The sequence below is a fragment of the Mycteria americana genome, chromosome 2, assembly GCF_035582795.1.
Source record: "Mycteria americana isolate JAX WOST 10 ecotype Jacksonville Zoo and Gardens chromosome 2, USCA_MyAme_1.0, whole genome shotgun sequence".
Lineage (NCBI taxonomy): Eukaryota > Metazoa > Chordata > Aves > Ciconiiformes > Ciconiidae > Mycteria > Mycteria americana.
Genome location: NC_134366.1, coordinates 84,682,226 through 84,702,557, shown reverse-complemented (window position 1 = coordinate 84,702,557; position 20,332 = coordinate 84,682,226). Strand labels below are relative to the sequence as shown.

Here is a 20,332-nt window from a genome sequence, read left to right as displayed (position 1 = left end):
TTTTTTCTAGTCTTTTACTCTCTTAATGTATTTATCATCATAAAAATCTATGACAATGAATACAATACAGCAACGATTCCACATGCTATGCGTCTCTGGCACTCAGTAAACCTGGTATGATTAGCTCAAAGCTTAGAGCTACCCCAAGGCCTGTCTCTAAGTAATCCACATAGAAAACCTGACATCCCAAACCTCATCTTTTTAGACCACGTTAGAAAAATAAGAAAGAAGAGTAGAGGGGATGGGAAATCAGCAATTCATTTCTATCTTTAAAAAGACAGTTGATGGATGTGTGGCGACCTGTTGCACCAATATATCTTCTTTGATTAGACATAGATAAATAATGTTCTGCAAACATACCTGAAGGAAACAGATTCCCACTCTCTGGAAATTAAAAATCTCCAAGGATATCTCAAAAAATAATCAATCCAAAAATGCAAACTTGATTAAAAAAATATCTGTCATAAAGATGCTAAAAGGCAAGTATATATGCAGAAATATCAGGAAAAAGACATTTTTATAAAGAGTTAGAAGGTTGGGAACCTTAAAAAGGAAGCACACAGGAATACATGTTAGCAAGACTTATCTCTCCCAATCAGTAAACAATCCAACAGTGCAGAAAGAGCTGACTTCTAAACTAAAATAAAACAAATGAGAATATAAAAACCCTAAACTAACAGGAACACACCCTGAAGCTACACAAACCAGGCAGGTCAAACTTGTTCTCATTTTGTGATGAGGTCAAGTTAATCAGCCACATGTGGCTTGATGGCTTATTTTGTAAATTGCTTCAGCAGAACCAAATCAATGTTTGCTAGCAAGCCTCAGAGCTCTGCTTCTGATTGAACAGCGTTGTGTATCCAGGAAGGAACAACAATTAGAAATGTAGTCATCTAGCCACAGTAACGAGCCAAACCTCATTTAGCTACAGCTATAATTAATATCTCAACTAAGTTTCAAAGCCCAGAGCAGAGAGCACCTCCAGGCCACAGCCCTCTTGATGAAGATTGTTCCACGTCTCATCTGCACCCTCAGGTCAGCAGCTGAAACACAGCCTCCTGTCCACACAACCCTTCTGGAGCAATCACTGGCGGGATCTCAGCAGGACACATTTTCAATGGAGCCATGACATTTATATCAACTGAAAGTCTGTCCTAGTATCTTAGGATGCGTTAAATGCCTGCGTAAGCTGTTCACTCAAAACGAGCATAACGCTCCACACTGAAGCTTGTCCTTGGCTGGCAGGCTAGGGCTGAATTGCATTGAAATGGTGTTTTTCTGTCTTTCACTGTTTGCTGCAAGGTCTAAGCTTGTGTTAAGATAAAGAAAGAACAATCAGAACAACAAGTGTTCAGGGGTGCCAATCATGCTGACCCTCAAAACTGCACATCAAGAATTTTAATATAACCACACGGTATCCTGAAGAGCAGAGGGGATGTTCAATTCAGTTTCACATGCGAGATTAGATAATAGCACTCCTCAAATGCCACAGTTCCATCGCAGGGCAGGACAAGGATGACCCAGCACTGCCTAAAATCACCACGACAGAGACAAAAGCTGGAAGTGAGACTTGGCCTGCCCATCTGAATCCAGGTTCTGAGTAAACCATCCACACTGCCAGCAAGCACTGCCAGCTTCAGACAGAAGCACCAGATCTCTACACTGCCTGAACCATTTGACTTGCAGTAAGTTTTTTTGCCGGGGGTATTTTTGGGTGTGTGTTTTTTGGGGAGTGTTTGTTGGGGGTTTTTTTGGTTTTTTTAGGTCTACTTTCCATAAAGCTACACAATACAAACATTACCTGGAAGAAATCTCACAAATCGTGGCATGAAGTGAAATCTGGGGCAGCAAATAGAATCATTTTCAAGTGAAGGACCTTAAATATGAAAAAAATACGGAAAATTTATGAACAGCACCGTATTTGCAAAAGAAGAAACAAAGGCAACCCTGCCGCAAATGAAATCAATGAATGGTGATTACATTTAATAGGACCTACATTTCAATCAGAAAAGTAGCAAAATGCACAGAGAGGAACAGAGTAACAACTTCTAGTGAAACCTTGCACATGAATGATTTCAAAGAAAGCTACAATAACATAAAAAGAATCTAACAAAAACACAGTAGTTTTAAATAAAACAGTGATACAGAAAAAAATTGTTTTCTATAATTAATTCACTTAAGCCTTACAGACACAAGCACTAGTTTATCAGTCCCTCCCAATTAGTGGGGTGTTTTTTGGTTACAATAACAAAGATAACAAGGAAATTCCTATGACACTGTTTTGTGGTTTTTTTGTTTCCTATTTCATTATCCAAAGCTTTGCATGAAAATAAAAACAAAACTAGTAAGTACCTGGTGTTAAAAAAGAATGAACAATCAGAACCAGTGATAAGAAAGACAACATTGATATTAGAATACACTTAGCTTCAATCCAAAGAAGGCTACACAAAATGTATGAAACTTGTACGCTCCTCCGTTTAACTGCAGCAAGTGCAGAGTGCATCTCCGTAGACAAAGTTAAGAGACACCAAAACACACCTACAGATTCTGAAATGAAATTCCTTTGATATTCTCGGTTTTCTTTTAGACCAAGGGAAGGATCATCCCTGAAATTCTCCTTTGTTGCAGTCTTCACAGAAACATATATTTTCATCTTGTCAAGTCAAAAACATTCAGCTATAATGAATGATATGTTATCCCTCTACAGCTGTCTGTATGACACCACTTTGTGAGTTGACTGTAGAGAAATACCGTCTGAGTAACTTGTTTGTTAGCTTGCAAAAACAGAGAGAACAGTTTACATGACACCTTGGCTTTCAAAATACTATGCACATGATACAGTGCACTATTAAACATACAATAATATTTACTGTTTGATTAAAAAGAACAGTTTTGGATTAAGGAAGAAATTTAGTTTATCTGCAAGAATACAGTGCCAAGGTTGTGCATTTTAATTGCTACAGCCCACGCTAATGAACTCTAATATATTTCACCTTCTTGAAGAACAAAGTGGAAGTTTGTCCCTCTCACGTAAACCAGAGTTTAACTTGGTTCTTTTGAGGCCCCTCCCCACTTTTTTCTTTTTAAACCAAAGAACATAACAAAATAGAGTTCTATTTGCAAAAGCTGCAATTAAGTGGGGTTTTGTATGTTTTTTTTTCCTAAATAAAAGTTACCTTTAAGATTCCAGTCATAAAGCTCCAAAATATCTTTGAATAGATACGAAGAGAACAGCTCAAGACCTCTCACACAAAAATTCTGGGGAAAGAAAAAAAAATAAAACAGAATTATAATTATATAATACTAATAATGCCATTCACATATTTAAAAAAAACAATGAAAAAACAGTGTATTCATATTTGCCAACTGCTAGACACTGGGCTTTGGAAACAGTATTGATATATCTGTAATCATCTACTGTAACATAACACAGCAATCTCTTCAGAAAGCATTGTCAAGAAAGCATTGTAATGAAGACTCTTTAGTCAATGTCCAAATCAACACCATAGGCAGAAATTATGGATCTGTGATAATTTGCCATGCACTAAAACCCTTTCACCTGAGTAAGCTAAGCAGATGATGTATTTCTGAGAAGGATCTTCTTCATAATTCACTTTTTCCTACATGTTTGTATTAAAAGTTTATAAATCACCATCTGTGATATGATCACTTCCATAGCAACATATCAGTACAAGGCAAATTAAGGATTTTGACCTCAAGAGCCAACAGGAAAGGAGAGGAGAAAAAAAAAAAAAAAAAAAGAATGCGATTCTTCTCATCAAGTGGGGAAGCAGCTTCTCCAAAGCGAAGAGCTTTCATTCAGAAATGAAGGAACTTAAAAAGCCTTCCTTAACAAACAATATCAGGCCAAGTTGATATAAATTGTATGTCTATGATACCGGCCATAAATTCTAAACCCAAGACAACAATCTCTTTCACAAGAATGCATTAGTGAAGACGGTCTGCAAATAATGCTGTAGCCAACTGCTGTATCCATTTGACCAGGAGTCCAAAAAAAAAAGTCAAATTCCCTATTTTCCTTGGTAGCCATTTGTTGGTTTACAACAAGATTTGGAGACAACACAGCAGATTCAGTAACAAGAAATTAATTGCTTTGATCACACTAATCTTGCTGAGGAATTTCAGGGTTCTTTCTTATATTTAGATGCTGTTGAGCAACAAAAAGAGAGATAACTAGAAAGAAAAATGTAAATATATGTGACTAAATTAAACACTGATCCTATCTTTGTAGTTAATACGCAGGGGTGTGTCTGTACCTACACATACTGTTCCACTGCAGCAATTTACTTCACAAACTGGCTTCACCAGGGATTAATTTGTAATAATAAAAAAAAAGATTACGAACTGAATGTGCTTTGTTTGTATCCACCGGAAATTTGTTTTGGCAACAGCTTATATTAAGTACTGATAAGCAATCTTCAGAGCTTCAAATTCATGATTAAGTTTCAGCTCTGCCATTGACTTACGAGGTCCTGGCAAACCAGCACCTCCATATGCCTTATTTTTGTCATCCGTAAAAGAAGGATAATGTGTAACTCAGCTTACAGATAACAGTACCTGACATATATTGTATATAACTTAAAATGGAAAGAAGCTATGGATATAAGCACCTCTGATGATTTGATTTTAATATATGATAGCCTAGGTAGATGGATTTATGCTAGTACCTGTGAGTACAAGTTCCTTTTCAGACATTCGTTCAGAACACAGCCTGTCTCTTAGAGACTTCACGAGATACGATTCTAAAGAGTTTAATCCATTAAGCATATGAACAACTCATAACCCACTCTGACTTTTTGAACTAATTATCCTTCTTACCTCAGGCATCATCTCCTCAATGAAATGAATTGTATAGTCAATGTTAAATCTGATTACTTTACATAAAGGAATCTGGAAGGAAAATGGAAATTCAGCATGAAAAACTATACAGCATCAAATGTATAGTTAATACAATTTTGTATGCAAAGGTATTACTGCCTGCTGAAAAGGGCACTTACTAAAACAGCTGCTCTGGGGGATCATGCAAAGACAGGAACACAACCATGTGCAAGACAAGTAACAGTTCTAACCTCCACCTCTGTAATAACACAGGGCTGACAGGAGGGATGGTAAAGGAAGATTAAATAATGCCATCTACTGGAGATGAATTTTAGTTTAGAAGAAAAAGCAAAGCTCAGTAAACCCATATCTTCTCACTTGTATATTTGGAAGTGAATTTATTGTTGGTTATACAACATATCAGATTGATACAGTGACCTGAAGGCAAGGTGTTTTTAGCACACTGCCAATTGTTAGCTATACTGTCTTAAAATATGGCTTTAAGTCATAGCAACGCAATATAAGAACGTCAGGATAAATTTATAGGTTTATACTAATTTAATCCAATAAATATTCTCAGACATTCACTCAACTAACTAGTAAGACAAACACCCAATTCCTTTTTTTCACCTTTGAAAAAAGGTTCCTTTGTTTGCAAAGTCCATGGACTGCTGAAGGTGTGTGTTTGTTTTTTTAAATAGGATTTTTTAAAGCAAAAATGCTAAATTTCTACAAAGACTACAGAAATGCCTAATCCTACCCTACACATCTACAGCTCTTAGCAAGTTTTACTATTCACTGGGCTTGCAAGCATAAAAGATCTTAGAACAATTCAATGGTCTGTGAAAGTGAGGCAACCCAAGGTTATTTTGCATCGATAAGCACACAAATAAATATCTGAATGGTGTTGGGGCTGCACTGAAATCAATGGACTTAGCAGAGGTGCAATATTCTGCTTCATCTTCTTGCAGCCCACTGTCAAACATTTGACTATTTTGTCTACAAAAATCTGTTGATATTTATATGATAAACTAAGGAGCTACACCAAACAAAAAATTGCATTTCCTACAATTTGATACAATATTAAATGTGAATACAAAAACAAAAAAACTTGGAAGTCAAATGTCCCATTTAGAATCTGAGGAGAGAAAAACCTGTCACATTTAAATCAATAGGGCTTTTTAAAAAAAAAAAATAAAGAAATGGTGGTTTTGGTGGTTTTTGGCAGTGTTAGGTTTATGGTTGGACTCGATGATCTTAAAGGTCTTTTCCAACCTATATGATTCTGTGATTCTGTGAAATACAGGGAGTGTTTGATTACTTTCTAACATGTAAGTTCAACCAGAAGAAGATATTCTGATTCAGAAAATCAGTAGCCTGGGGTATTTTTCTTTGTGTTGAATAGAAAATGAATTCTTTAGAGAAGTGACCACGACCAAAATCTCTGTGAATTAGAGTTCCATGTACACAAGCACATACACAGCAAAGAACATGCAGCTGGTACTATAAAACTGTTTTGGCAGTTATATTAAGAAAAATATAATTTCTCTTATGACTGTACTAACCATTTTCCCTAATATCTGACTTGCTCAATTATTACTGAGTAATAGTAACAACAGTAGTAAGACTTCTAACAGTGTGCAAGGCCAAGATTTCAAATTACAGAAATTTGGTTCATTCAAAGATGTTAGTGTTTGGATCTCTATTTTTTGCTACCCTTTGCTACCTCCCTTTTATCAAATATGTTCCAAAACATGTCTCAAACAGCACGTTTTATGTTGCCAAAAATCATCTCATGACAGGAAGAGACTCCTTCCAAAGGGCTTTATAGCTGTTAGTAACAGGAACTGACAACACAGTGTTGCTTTGTATACAACTCTGTAAAAAAGCAATCATTTGTTGCTGATCACTTCCCCTATTTGGAATGAGAAAAAACACACATGCACTTTACAGTAAGAGTAACCTCAATGTCTTCACTAATTACTCATGTCAGACAGGAAGAGTTTTCCTTGTTCTCTCTATATTAAAGATTTCCATAACACTCTGCCTTCCTGTCATGCAGTAGACACAGAAATTATAAAGATAAGGTGGTCATCTTACCCTTTTAATGGAAGTAAAACAAAACTGTTCCTTTTTGTTCATTTACAAAGTGAAAATGTCAGGCCTCAGGACAAATCTGCCTTGAACCCCAAGGCTGAATTAATGCTACCTGGCAGGACTGCTTCACACTGCAACCCTGTGGGCTGAACTCTACTCTCTTACTGACTTCTCGTCAACATTACAGTCCCTTCCCCTGCTCACCAAAAGTAAAGAGTTGTCATATATACTATGCAAGCAAACTGTCACGAAAAAAATGCTTTCTTCTCAGTGCCTCTCAGTTCCAGTATTCTTAAATCCCAGTCCTGTACTGGTAACCATTCTTATACTGGGTTTTGGCATTGGTGGTGTAGCTAGTAATAGGTATAAAACCAAGGAAACAAACCAACCCTACAACATTTGAAAAAACAGTTCTTGAAAGATCAAGATAACAAAAAATCTTCAAATGTACAGAAATCAAGTATTTGCATATTTTTCATTCAGATATGCCTAACTCAGCTTATATTGGAAAAGCAGGGAAGTCAGGTACCAATCATGTCCTTTTCTTGTTATATTTGCTTTCAAGACATAGAATTAATTGCCTTTAAATACCTACAACTTTTAATAAAAATCATAACTTGCCTAGTTCCTGAAGAAGCTGAACAGATGTTAGAAAGTAGTGGATACATCTAGGTAAGTTTTTAGAAGAGAGATATCCCTTTAGAGTGATCTCCGAAAAAAGTCCATTTGTCACTTAGTAAAGGGAAAACCTTTTTTTATTGTTGTTGCTGTTTTTTAAACTTTTTCAACTTAACAAACCTCCTCATCCAATTTAAAACCAATTAACAGTTTTAACAATTTATTCCATGGTTTATTTCACTTTCAAACCGTGAAACATGTAAAACATTACTTTGATGCATACCACAGTCTCAGTCACAGTTTGAAGACAATGCTTACCACAATTAGTCAAGACAAAACCTGAGACTCATTAGCACAAATGTCTTTCCCATGTCCCCAGTGCTGGCGAGATGTTTGTAACATCATGTACTGTTGTTTTAGAGAAGTTCTACTTCAGGGCAGAAACAGCTTGCCTTCCAAAAAAATCCCATGTACGTAGCAATGAACATACTTACGTTTGTTAGTGGGGCGTGTGCAAACATTGAGAACCCTTCAAAGATATATTCGTGGTCATCATACTCAATAACAGTAGGTCTGTCTGTCTAAAAAAAACAAACAAAACCACCACGGAGTAAGCAAGAAGTAGTACTACTTCCATCACTGAAAAAAAACCTAGAACCCCAGTTAGAATTATTTATGAAGTACTTACTAAGAAGTTTGTGGGAGGCGACACAGTAATTCGATAGTGGTACAGTCTTCCAGCATTGTTGGTCATGGGGCGACATGGTTTAATGGGCTTAAAGAAAGAGATAAGTAGAATTATGTGTAGAGTCAAGGCAAATTTAGATTAAAAGAGAGAATAAAGCATTTCTAATAGCCATGAAATATGCACTAGGAAAAATTAAATAAAAGCAGGTAGTCATAATTAAGCATTCTGGGAAGAGGGAAAGTGGGGCCTTATCTACATTTTCACTTTCAGAAATATTTTTAAAGCTATTCAAAAGGAAAAAAAGGTGAAAAACATTGCTGTAATTTTTTCATTTTCCATTTGACTCTCCATCTTTCTTACATACAGCAGTTAGTTGTTTACGTACCAGACTAATTTCCTCTTTTATATAAATTTGTTTCAGGAAACTGATTTTAAAAGCTTACGAAAAGGAACCTGGACTTCACATGAGAAGACCTCAAATTATGTTATCAAGATAGACAGGTATCAGCTCATCTGCTTGGCGCAAATCTGGGGCCTGAAGAGAAGGGATTAGTCTATGACCAAGAGGCAGCTCTGGTAACCCTGCTCTGTCCGCCAGGTTGTAATGCCTGCCTGCGAGGTTCAAAGGCAGCCAGCCCTCTGTGCACTCTGATGAAACACCAAAGGCCTGGCATTCATGTTTTCTTCCAGCTTGTTCTGAAGCAGTCCAGTTTAAAGACCTAAAAATCCTCAGCAGTCAGACAAAACCAGTTTCTCGTATACCCTACATCCAATTTGCTGCAGTTCAGAGGCTTCCCCTCAGCCTGTTCAGAATACATCTGTCTGCATGGCAAAAAAAAAAAAAAACCACAACACACAAAAATCACTGCAGTAAGCGGGGTACTACTCTAAAGAGCATTACACAAGTTGGCCTGATGGTGATGGCAAGATAGCTGCACCACTACACAGCTCTGTGCACTTTGCAAAACCCATCCAATAAGTAGGGTAATTACTCTGGCTGTTCAGCCCCAAATTAAGCTTCTCACTGCTGTGACAAGACAGTTACAAACCAGCCAGTTTAAAGCTAGGCAGTTTTATCTACAGGACACTGTAAAAACTAGTATATCCCAGGAGATTTTATGAAACCTCAAAATTCCCAGCTGGCCTTGCTCCAGGGAGCAGCTGCCTTCATGCAGCAAGTTTTATATAAGAGTTTTCTCCTGCTAAAATTTTCTCCCTCGCAAGAAAAACACTAGAGACAATGTGGGGAGGAATGTTTACAGTGCAGACATGCTCGTGTTAAGGCAAGAACACCTCCTGACAAGCTTCCTGCTCCTGTCAGCAGCAGAATTACTATTTTATTTACTTTTACTTTTAAAGCAACCCCTTCACAAAGAGGGGCCTCATAACATAGTCATCCACTTGAAGATGGTAGATCTTTGACCACAAGTTCTTTTTTATTAATGTAATTGTGCTTCAGAAACTTTTAAAAAAAAAATGCTAGAGCTAAACAAATACAAGCAAAAGTTTTCCATAGTTTTCAGGTGGATTTCATTACCAGTATTACGTTTTAAATACAAGGTTACACAACTAAAGTTGCACAGGAGTTTTTACTAAGCCTGTAAATCATGGAAAAAAAAAATCTCAAATCAACCCAAGTATGAGTTTACAGCAGCAAGTTTATATTCATAATTGCAATTCTTAGAATTACTTACCTCTTCGCCAGGATAAATGCCATGTCTTATTCCTGTTCGTCGGGCTTTAGCACTGCACTTGCACAAAGGTCCATCATTCATCTGTCAAAAACAAAACAGGATTCTGTTTTTATTGAAAAATGGTTTTGGAAAAGTATGTTGGTTTTAATGCCTGGAGTGCTGATGCTTCTAAAAGCCTGTCATCCTTAGATTAAGCGGATGTTCTTAAGCCAATAAAACTGGAAACAGTATAGACTAACATAAGAAAAACGCACAATAGTATTAGAACTTCATCACTGTTTCAGAAGGACAAGATGGAAAAATGCTCTCAGCAGAACTGTACCACTCTACTGTAATATACATCTTTTCCATTTCTTTTACATACAAACAGCACACTGTCTGCCTAAAATGAGATTCAGGTCCTAAACAAGCACATGCAAATATTCACATGCTGAAATCTCCATGTTCAAACAGTTCCACTCAGTTCACTGACTAAAATCCTGTCCCTGATTAACCCCTCTGTAATGTGGCAAGGATATCACCAAAAGTATGCAAAGCAGACCATTTGAAGATTTTACTTGTTACTTTAAAGAAGTAATGGGAACACTTCAAATGCATCCTGCAAACAGATCAGTAAAAAAGAGGAGGGGGGGGGGGGGGGAGGAAATATCTACTTCAGTATTCTGTATGGGTGCATCAAGTAGCTGTATCAAATAGGGCCATTGCACACAGTATAAAGCTAGTGTCTGTCTTTTCACTTTTATGACCAAGTTCAATGCAGACTATTAATTACTGCAATACCCTAAAGCTTTCTGCTCTTAACATCACAACCATTGCAGAAATCCAACAAAAAAAAAAAAAAAAAAAAAAAAACAGAACCAAACCAGAGAAACAAATGAAGTCCCCAACCTCAGGCTTTAATGGAGTTTTTCAAAGTTTGAATCTAAGAACTGAAACATTCTTTTTAGACTTAGAAAAAACCCAAGAACCTTGCAATGAGATACAAAAACCAGCAGAACCTTCCATGCCATTACAAGCAGTCTGAAGACGGAAACAGCTGATGGTGCGGCTAAATAGTATCATCAGCAAACAGATATAAATGTCAAGATACCTCAGAAAGCAAGAACCACCAAACCGCTGTTAATGGTCTTCAGACAGTTGGGAGACGGATGCAACTTTTTAGTTTTGATGTTAATTCTCTGAATGTTAATCTCAGTTTAATTTCTTCAGACTATCACAGCACATGCATGCAAAGGAATGTAAGAAGTAGGGCACTTCCCTACTCCTTTGGGAACTCAGTCATGCAATCTTAACAGAGTGACATGACAGCTTTTCGTTCATGCATTTTTTCCACACTCTGAGACCCTTGAGGAAAGTATAGGCTCAATGAAATTGAATCATACTGATAGGTAAAAGCATACTTCCTCACTGCCTTATACAGCCACAAAACAGAAAAGAGTTAAAAAATGCAGTCAATAGCAAATTGCTCATCACTCCCCAAAAAATAAGGGCCTACTGAGGCTACTAAAATAATTATCACTTATTTTTGAAAATCTCATCCTTAATTCTTAGAACTGTTCAGCACTAACACTGCCTCTCTTACATTAAATGCACAGACCAAAACTAAGGGAGATGTGAAATACCTGTAAAAGCCCACGACTTGAGAAGCAAGCAAGATATGTATCTATCTTGTCCCTAGTGACAAGCTCATGGAAAAAAATGCAGAAGAGCAATCATGAAGTGATGATAAAATGATGTTGAAAGATCATAATTTTACATAAACTAAGGCAATGGCTTCTAGCTTCCTCTGGCCAACAGGGCAATGCAAACAAGCAGGTAACACTTGTAAGCAAAAGGCCACTGTGGTGGCATCGGCTTTAATAATTTATTTTCTGGCAACTGCCAGCACTGCTGGAGATTATCCAAAGTAACAAACACTGCTCAGATGGAAGGGTTGGGAAGATCCATCCTAAAAATCTAGTTCCATGTCAGATGGTGTGCTTGTACATGCCAGTGTGCACGGCAATCATTCCTGTTTTATGTAGTGATAGTTAGAAAGCATTCTGGCATACCAGATAAATACCTAGGAAAACTTCAAACGTTTTCAAATAAAACCTACTCAAAAGTAGTACAGCACTGACAAGCTCACCATGATCCAATTTCAGGCCCTTCAAGAAAGATGAAGAGTCAGTCTCAAGAAAGTTTTTGAGAAAGAAAGTTTGTCAGCAGGAAACTCAGAAACCACACATTCCTGAATCTATTCATCCTACAGTTATTCCACTTTTTCTTTAGCTAATATTCTAGCCTAGAACATTACTTTGAAGTGTGCCCAAGAGCTACACAATTTTTTCAGTTAAATATCTAAACAGTTCACTAATTTTGTTTTCCATACAAATAAAAACAGCTATCTATGCTCAGTCAATTTTTTTTTTTTAACTAGAAGCATAAATATGAGTCCGTAATAGAATATTCAACACACCTTTGAATTACCACAGTGGCAATAAGCATTGCAGTATCTCTTGGCATTATGATTTGTTGCATGCTAAACTCATGCATCACACGAAGTGCCAGAAAAATAAATTCGCTGAGATGCCACTTGACAATGAGTTAGAATAGACTGTAAAATATTTAAGTAAGAAAGATGAAGATGGCAAATTTGCAAACAAAAACTAGTCTTCTGTGCAATGTATACATTCAAAACAACATTTCATGAGCTCAGCAATTACATTTAATGAGAACTATAATCTCCATGCAATTACAGAAGAACCATTAGACAAGAAATTAGGAGCATTAACCGCATATTTAAAACATTATTTATCATCATGAACTGAGAACTTTTAGGTGAAAAATTTGTAAAGGAGGTAAACATGCTGCCTTTTCTCCATCCCAGAATTCATCTGCATACTTTTATCTCAGGGCTAAGAGGACACCATTATTTCACTGTTAGCAATTCAGGTTTTATTAAAACTGTCAGACATGATTCCAGCTGAATAATCCCAAAGATTCATGAGCTGGAACCACACTCTGGAAATCAAAAGTGAAGTGCTCTGAAGAAGATGAGAGAGAAAAGGGGGGTAAAAAATGCATATTGAAATAGATGTCACTCAGCATGTTTGACAACAGTGAAGAATTTTACGTCTACAGGGGAGAATAACTTTCAGACACACAGTACTTTTTCCTCTCACCATACCTGTCCTGGATCATTGTACCACAGTTCTTCATGGAGACGATCAGGGTGTGCTTTTTTACGCTTAATTTCTGCAATGACGTCAAAAACTTCAGAATCTGAACTGCTAGAGCAGCTGCTGTCATCTTCAGAGTCACAGTCTGAGTCACTGGAGCTCTCTGATTCACACAGGGAAAATAAAGTCAGCTGAAAAACACTCCACACACTCTCTTCCCCAGTTGCAATGCATTCTCTAACATGACATAACTAACTGTGGCATACTGAAAGTTATTGAAGTTATGCATGACGGTCACCCTAACGAAGAGAGGGACAGCAACTGCATTTTTAGTTAAAAATGACAGCAAATGCTATGGATATTAAATGCCTACAACAACTGCATCTGTTTGCATGCATCAGATTGCTCTTTGGCTGTCCAGGATCACCACTGATCAGTTGTAGAAGAGCAATTTCAGTTACTTGACATTAAAGATTATAACCAACACAAGTATGATCATAAAGTTAAAAAAGAAAAAGAAAAAGAAAAAAAGAGAGAGAGAGAAGAGAGAAAGAATACACACAAAGTCATTAGCATGAGCTAAACAGAACCTCTTGTTGTTTAAAAGTTAATTCTGCTTGATATGAGCAAAGTGCTTATGTGTAGTTTCATTTTACCTAAAAACGCTCCTGTCTGTAGCAGTGTATTGTCTATTTAAGAGTTACAAAACAGCACATATGGATAGAAATATTATAGAACATGTACTGTTAGACTCATTTTTCCAAAATCAATTATTTCTAATAAATTCATTATCACATATTAGAAACCACAGACAAGATACTAGCTGAGTGAATCCAGCTGTAAGTTTTTTAGAAGCCCTGTTCTGTGAGTTTTCCTCCTTTTTTTTTTTTTTTTTAAGACATTTTTCTTTGTATTAACTGAAACAATTTTTCGGATATATCAGAGGGGAGAACAATGCTAAAGAGAAAAAAAAAGAACAGAAGATGGTATTAGACTTGTTAAAATGTCTCCTTTGTGGTCTTGTCAAAGTAATGTTAGTAAGTGTCTGGATTTAATTAAAAAAAAAAAAAAAACCAACAACAAAAACCCCCAACCAACCAAACAAAAACAAACAAAAAAAAAACCCAAACCCACAAAAAACCCAGAGCCCAATCTCACATATCTCTAATGTCCCGTGGTAGTTACAAGTGACTCCCTTTCTTAAGTATGTAGTGTCACTCATTTCCACAGATGATCTCAGGTCCAAATTAAATAAATGCCTTCATAACCAAGGCATATAGCATGAAGCAAGTAAGGTTTATTATTCTTGGAAGGAGGGATGCAACATTTCTTCCATTTCTAAGTTTCAACTTAAAAGAAAACATATTACTACACTGCCAGTGCTTTGAAATACTGTGAAACTATGGTTTAAAATATGTGTATTTATTGAACACAAGACTCTCCTTAGTTAAAATAAAAAGAGGGAGAGAGAGAAAATGAGTGTATTACTAGTAAAATACGCTTCCCTTTTTTTTTTTTAATCAAGATGTATTTTTGTGCAGTCCATAATTCAGCATAAGGTGTTATTAAAATATGTCCTTGGGCCACATGGTTTACCTAGGTCACCTATGCTCAGTCGCAATCAAGTTTTGTCTGAATGCGCATACACATATACTCCTACAAATATCCACAAAAGCTTGAGTTTTAAAAGTTCTCTGATAAACATGAGTTACTTGTATAAGTCTCACTATATGTGCAAAATGAGTGTGGGACCTGTGAGAGTAAGCTGGAGTTCTGAAAGACCAATGCAGAACTTTTGGATTTCAGGTACTGAAATCAGCCTTTCCTGATCTAAAAGTGCCCTTCAAGTGCATTGCTATCTCACTACTGTACACAATTACTGCTAATGCAAGGCAGAACAGAGACAGCATGTACTTAAGTACAAAAGACAAACCATTAGACACTACAGAAGCATAGCTGTAGGAGAAGCCAGCACAGACAGCAAGTCAGCCCAGGGGACCAGTGCAAATGCAGAGCCTTCGGGTCCTCCAGAAAGAGTGGAAAAAGAAACATAGAGAAGTTGCTCTTGGCCCTATATTTTAGCCTGGACCAGCAGGAAGGAACCCTTACTGCAGGGATCCGAGGAAGTGAAGCTTTACACAGATACATTGAATGTAGTATTTTGTCCTCGCTTCATCCACATGAAAATATACCTCCTGAAAAACCCTACAGTTAACTTTGATAGTGATTCTTGAATGAATTTAAATATCTGCAAATCCGCTGTTAAAAAAAAAGGTAAAAAAGGTGTTTCTTTTACAAAAGTGAATTCACATTTTATTTAATCTGTGTTTATTATTTTTCTTTCATCTTTGTTGTATCTTTTTACACTGCCCGCATGTAAGTGACCATGTCATTACACACCTGTATTTCAACTTTAAAAATCACATATCAAAAATTCTAAAGAGTTACTAGGCTCAGAAATGAGAGTCTGAGGCAGCTCAACGGGCAGACATGAAGCATCAGCTAAAGAGCAAGGCCAGCAGAGATTCTAAATTAATGTGATATGCCTAAGAATTTCTTGAACTAATGCAACTGACTGAAAAACACGCTATGAAACACTGAAATGCTGGAAGTATAACAACAACAGCTAACAGTTCTCACAAAACAAAATAAGAAAAACATCTTTCACTGACTTCTGAGTAGACAAATTGCTATCAAACAGTATGCCCTGCTAATTCAACCAGTATTTCCCCAATAACTGATACAGCTAGCAGACTTACTTCACTGCAAGAAGATCCATATGGGTGGTGCATGACAATGCAGACAAACTATGTTTTGCAAACTGATACTTTGCATAAGGTCATAGTAAGCAGAGCTGCACAACCAAAATACAATCCAGAAGAAAGATGAACTCAGTGCCGTAACAAGCAGCCATATGAGTTTCTCTCTTGCTTCCTTTTTAGAACTATTAAGACCAGGAGCTCCTCAAAGCCTCTTGTGCGCCATGCTTTGGCCTATCTGATCATGCTCAGGGTGTTTTCATGCCGTGGAAGAGACTTTAGGATAAGGCAGTGCTGGATACTCTCCGTTTTCCCTTAGGTTTTCTGGGTAAAGAATCTAGCTCTATTTCAGTCAAAAACAACAGTAAAACTCCCATGGATATACAACAGAAAGGAAGGATTTAAAAAATGTGTATTGACCTACCAACATCATTAAATACAAACAACTGCCAAAACCAGGTTAACTACAGGTTATTCCATTTCAGAGCTTTGTGCCTAGGTAGACATCATTTCTGCCTACCTAAATCTTCATCCAGCTTGGTCTTTGGTGGCTCCCACGGTGGCCTGGCTGCTTTGGCCTTTGCCTGTCGCTTTCCTAACTCCTCGTCAAACTTTTCATACAGGTCTCGGAGCTTGCTTGTTCCTACCACAGTAGAGTCCCCCTGTTAAATAAAAATGGAGCAACAACAAAAAAACCCCAGTGTTGAAATAGCACATGAACACAACATGCACCAGCATTTCACAATGAAAAGCAAGGAGGGGGGGGGAAAGACCTCACTGTAGTTCAATGAAACATGGAAATACTCGTAAAGGCTTTAGCATAGCATTGCATTGCTCCATCAGATGAATTAGCAGAGAAATTACTTCATTTGCTGGTGCATTATCATCAAACCTTTGGCCTAACAAAGCAGAACTATGGCTAAGCATATTTAGTACAGCTCAGCATTGATTTTTAACAGGTTTAGAAGAAACAGGAGACCTGTGGAAGTATTTTGCACTTAAAAAGAATTTTATCACACACAAGAAACACAAAGCCCAGCTCATTTTGTTGCCTGCTTTGAATCACCATGAATTCACTCTCCATGTCATTTAAAAAAAAAAACAAAAACAACACAACCAACCACAAACAAACAAAAAAACCACAAAAAAACCCAGAAACCTCTCCTCCTCTCTCACTACTACACCAGCAAGTGTTATTGTCAAGCACATAGAATCCTGACTTCCTGCTTCTGTACAAAACTTCTCCAAGGTTGTGGGAATATATGGTGATTGAGGCATCTTTGCTCAAATACAGGTATAGGGGAAAAAAACCCACCCTTCCCTCCTGGAGACAAAAAAGTACTCCTCTTCCATGTACCACTGATCTGAATGAAAACAGACAGAAGAAACTGATGAAAACAGAAAATACCAACAAATAAAACCCTTAACAGGGTTAAAAGACTGAGATGATTGGGAGGAGAGAAGGAATAAGTGACACAAAACATGATCATGCTGAAGGGTTCATATTAATCAAGTAATCAAATAACCAATAAAAGACTGTGTACAGTAATTTTAGAGTTCTGTCACAAACATACCACTTGATCCATAGGGTCATTGGAATAATAGCTTTCAGAATGGGTACAGCGAACCCAGACTGGCTTAAGTAATTCCTCATCTTCCTCTTCATTTTTTTCAGATGCATTCTCCTCTGATTCTTTGTCTTTGATAGCAGTATAATTTTTCTCTTTGCTGGAGCTCTGGTTCTCAGACCACCTTTCTCTGTCTTCCTCCCATCGGGGTCTCTTTCTCTCTCTGCTTGGAGACCGGCTTAGTGGGACAAACCAAACAAAAGCAATTCTCTTTATTATTTTAACAGTGGCAGTTTTATAATGAAAAACAAATAGTTTGTTTCAGATCAGTACATCATTCTAAACTACAGCAAAATCCAATTGCCTCTTCCTGCTTTTAACTGGCAACGTAAAGAGTACTCTGTAGTTCTGACCTACTATAAAAAATTACTTAAAATTGAAAGCGCTTTTGTATTTTAAACCTTATTCAAGAATTAGAATGAAAAAGTATATGCTATTTTAGATTAAAAGTCCTACTTGCATTCTAGATAACTTTTAACTTTGTTCCAAAGTTAGAAACTCATCAAAAACCAAAAGGCACATCACTCACAACTAAAAGTTACAATATAAAGAAGTTTTAATACATAGCCCACAAACTATTTGCATGAGAAAAGAATTAGGGTCTTATTAGAAGGATTATACAGAAGCCACATTGCTTGTGTTACTCTAACTCTGGCACTCCTTTGAAGAACACAACCTGTGATACTTCTTATGTATTGCAAGAGTAATGCTTTCAGAAGCTGAATGTAGGAAAACTACTTTTTTTAATCTCCTCTGCCTACAAAGCCAATAACGTTACACTAATTTCAACTATCCAAGATTCAGAAAGATTTTTTTTTATATCAATATAAAAGAAAGCTCCTAAAAGATGATCTAAATATAGAGTGACTTTAAATAATCTTGGTACTTTACAGACTGGAAGAAGATGTAAGAGGAAGTCTTTAGGACACAGCAGTGAAGCCCTCTCTCCAGAGATTAATCCTATTTCTAACTCTACAAGGTCTTGAGATAACTGACATTTGCATGTATACGCAGATGGTTATAAATTTAAGACACTCATCTTTTCTGAGTTTCCAACCAGACATGTATGCACATATACATAAACAAAAACTCACATGCGTGGACACACAGAGCCTCAAATACACAACAGAGCAAATGTAACCTTCCTTACCTTCCTGCTCTCTTGTAATCTTTTTTGTAGGATCTGTCTGGTGATGGTGATCTTCTGCTGTCACGGTGCCTATGCCTCTCCCTCTCCCGCTCCCTTGGAGAGTTCAAAACATAAGTTAAATGAGAAATCTGGCATTTAATGAGAATTTCATACATTCCATACCTGAAAGGAGCACAGAAGCAGGCTGAGATCATGTTATGCAAAATGACACACATGTGCTGACTGCTAAAACATCAGACATTCTTAATGTTGACCTTCAAGGAATTTGTGAAAGACAGTCACCACCTATCTCCTCCGCCTTTGTCATAAAGCCATCTATCTTAATACGACAGTTAATTCATACCATACAGAGGTAACTTCTATAAATTCACCACAGGACTTGTTGCCATTCTTCCTCTTCTGTTACGAATGACAAAGGGTAAGATTATTTTATCTTTAACCATTCTTAATGCCTCAAGAAAGGGAAAGAAAACCTATTCCATGCACAATACCTTTGTAAGCATGGCAGCCATTCAAGTCTTTCAGGCAAGCCCTCTCTTCCCAACAGCCACCTCAAGCACACACAAAAAAACCTGATAAACACAGAAAATCTGCATCATGCTGAAGCTATGAATCTCATCTACAAGACTCAGCTTGCACATACACATAAAGAACTTGAGCACCCAAACATATTTCTGAGGCAAAAGAGCTTTCAATTAACTGAAGGCTTGGGGAAAAGGACCTGGGGGTGCTGGTTGACAGCCAGCTGAATGTGAGCCAGCAGTGTGCCCAGGTGGCCAAGAAGGCCAATAACATCCTGGCTTGTATCAGAAATAGTGTGGCCAGCAGGACTAGGGAAGGGCAACACAACAAAGCTGGTGAAGGATCTAGAGCAGAAGTCTTATGAGGAGCAGCTGAGGGAACTGGGGTTGTTTAGCCTGGAGAAAAGGAGGCTGAGGGGAGACCTTATCGCTCTCTACAGCTACCTGAAAGGAGGTTGTAGAGAGGTGGGGGTCGGTCTCTTCTCCCAGGTAAGAAGTGATAGGACAAGAGGAAATGGCCTCAAGTCATGCCAGGGGAGGTTTAGATCAGATATTCGGAAAAATTTCTTCACTGAAAGGGTGGTCAAGCACTGGAACAGTGGTTGAGTCACCATTCCTGGAGGTATTTAAAAGACATGTAGACACAGTGCTTAGGGACATGGTTTAGTGGTAAACTTGGCTGTGTTAGGTTTATGGTTGGACTTATATTAAGGGTCTTTTCCAAACTAAATGATTCTATGAAATTACTGTGTACATAAGGCAGCAAAGATCACATAGGCGGTTTTCATAGTCTGCTAACAGCTGACAACTCATTAGTCTACAATCATTTGTGTATCTGTCAAATCTCCTAGTAAATGAGTCTGCTGACACATGAAGAATTATAAATATGTGCTTCAGGTGGTTTCGTGGGCTAACAGAATGAGTCAAGATTATTTATGAACATATATATGTATGTTTCCATATGCATAATATGAAACAGAATGCAAATTTACAAAGCACAGCGTTCATACAAATTATCTATTGTTCTTCCCCACACCCGTTCATCCTTCTCTGCCTGTGCCTTGTTCAAGCATGAATTTCAGTCTTCAGAGAGAGTATATGCTACGTCATCTGATTTGCTTGAGAGACAGATGCTGTGCAAAAAACCCACCAAGGCCGGCAAACAGTTCTCATTAAA

At 37.3% G+C, this 20,332-nt stretch overlaps 1 protein-coding gene across 3 annotated transcripts in view; it reads right to left on the bottom strand.

The window, feature by feature from the left end:
• The window catches only part of DROSHA (drosha ribonuclease III), a 74,811-nt gene that overhangs the window by 49,358 nt on the left and 5,121 nt on the right, over nucleotides 1–20,332 (bottom strand). For all 3 annotated transcript variants that reach the window (XM_075493981.1, XM_075493983.1, XM_075493982.1), the window contains 10 exons: nucleotides 18,635–18,727; nucleotides 17,431–17,662; nucleotides 16,377–16,518; nucleotides 13,106–13,260; nucleotides 9,937–10,017; nucleotides 8,243–8,329; nucleotides 8,049–8,135; nucleotides 4,840–4,911; nucleotides 3,177–3,258; nucleotides 1,802–1,876 (listed from right to left, as the gene is read on the bottom strand). In XM_075493981.1, the coding sequence (XP_075350096.1) occupies nucleotides 1,802–1,876; nucleotides 3,177–3,258; nucleotides 4,840–4,911; nucleotides 8,049–8,135; nucleotides 8,243–8,329; nucleotides 9,937–10,017; nucleotides 13,106–13,260; nucleotides 16,377–16,518; nucleotides 17,431–17,662; nucleotides 18,635–18,727 (1,106 nt within the window). The remainder of the gene's footprint in view (nucleotides 1–1,801; nucleotides 1,877–3,176; nucleotides 3,259–4,839; nucleotides 4,912–8,048; nucleotides 8,136–8,242; nucleotides 8,330–9,936; nucleotides 10,018–13,105; nucleotides 13,261–16,376; nucleotides 16,519–17,430; nucleotides 17,663–18,634; nucleotides 18,728–20,332) is intronic.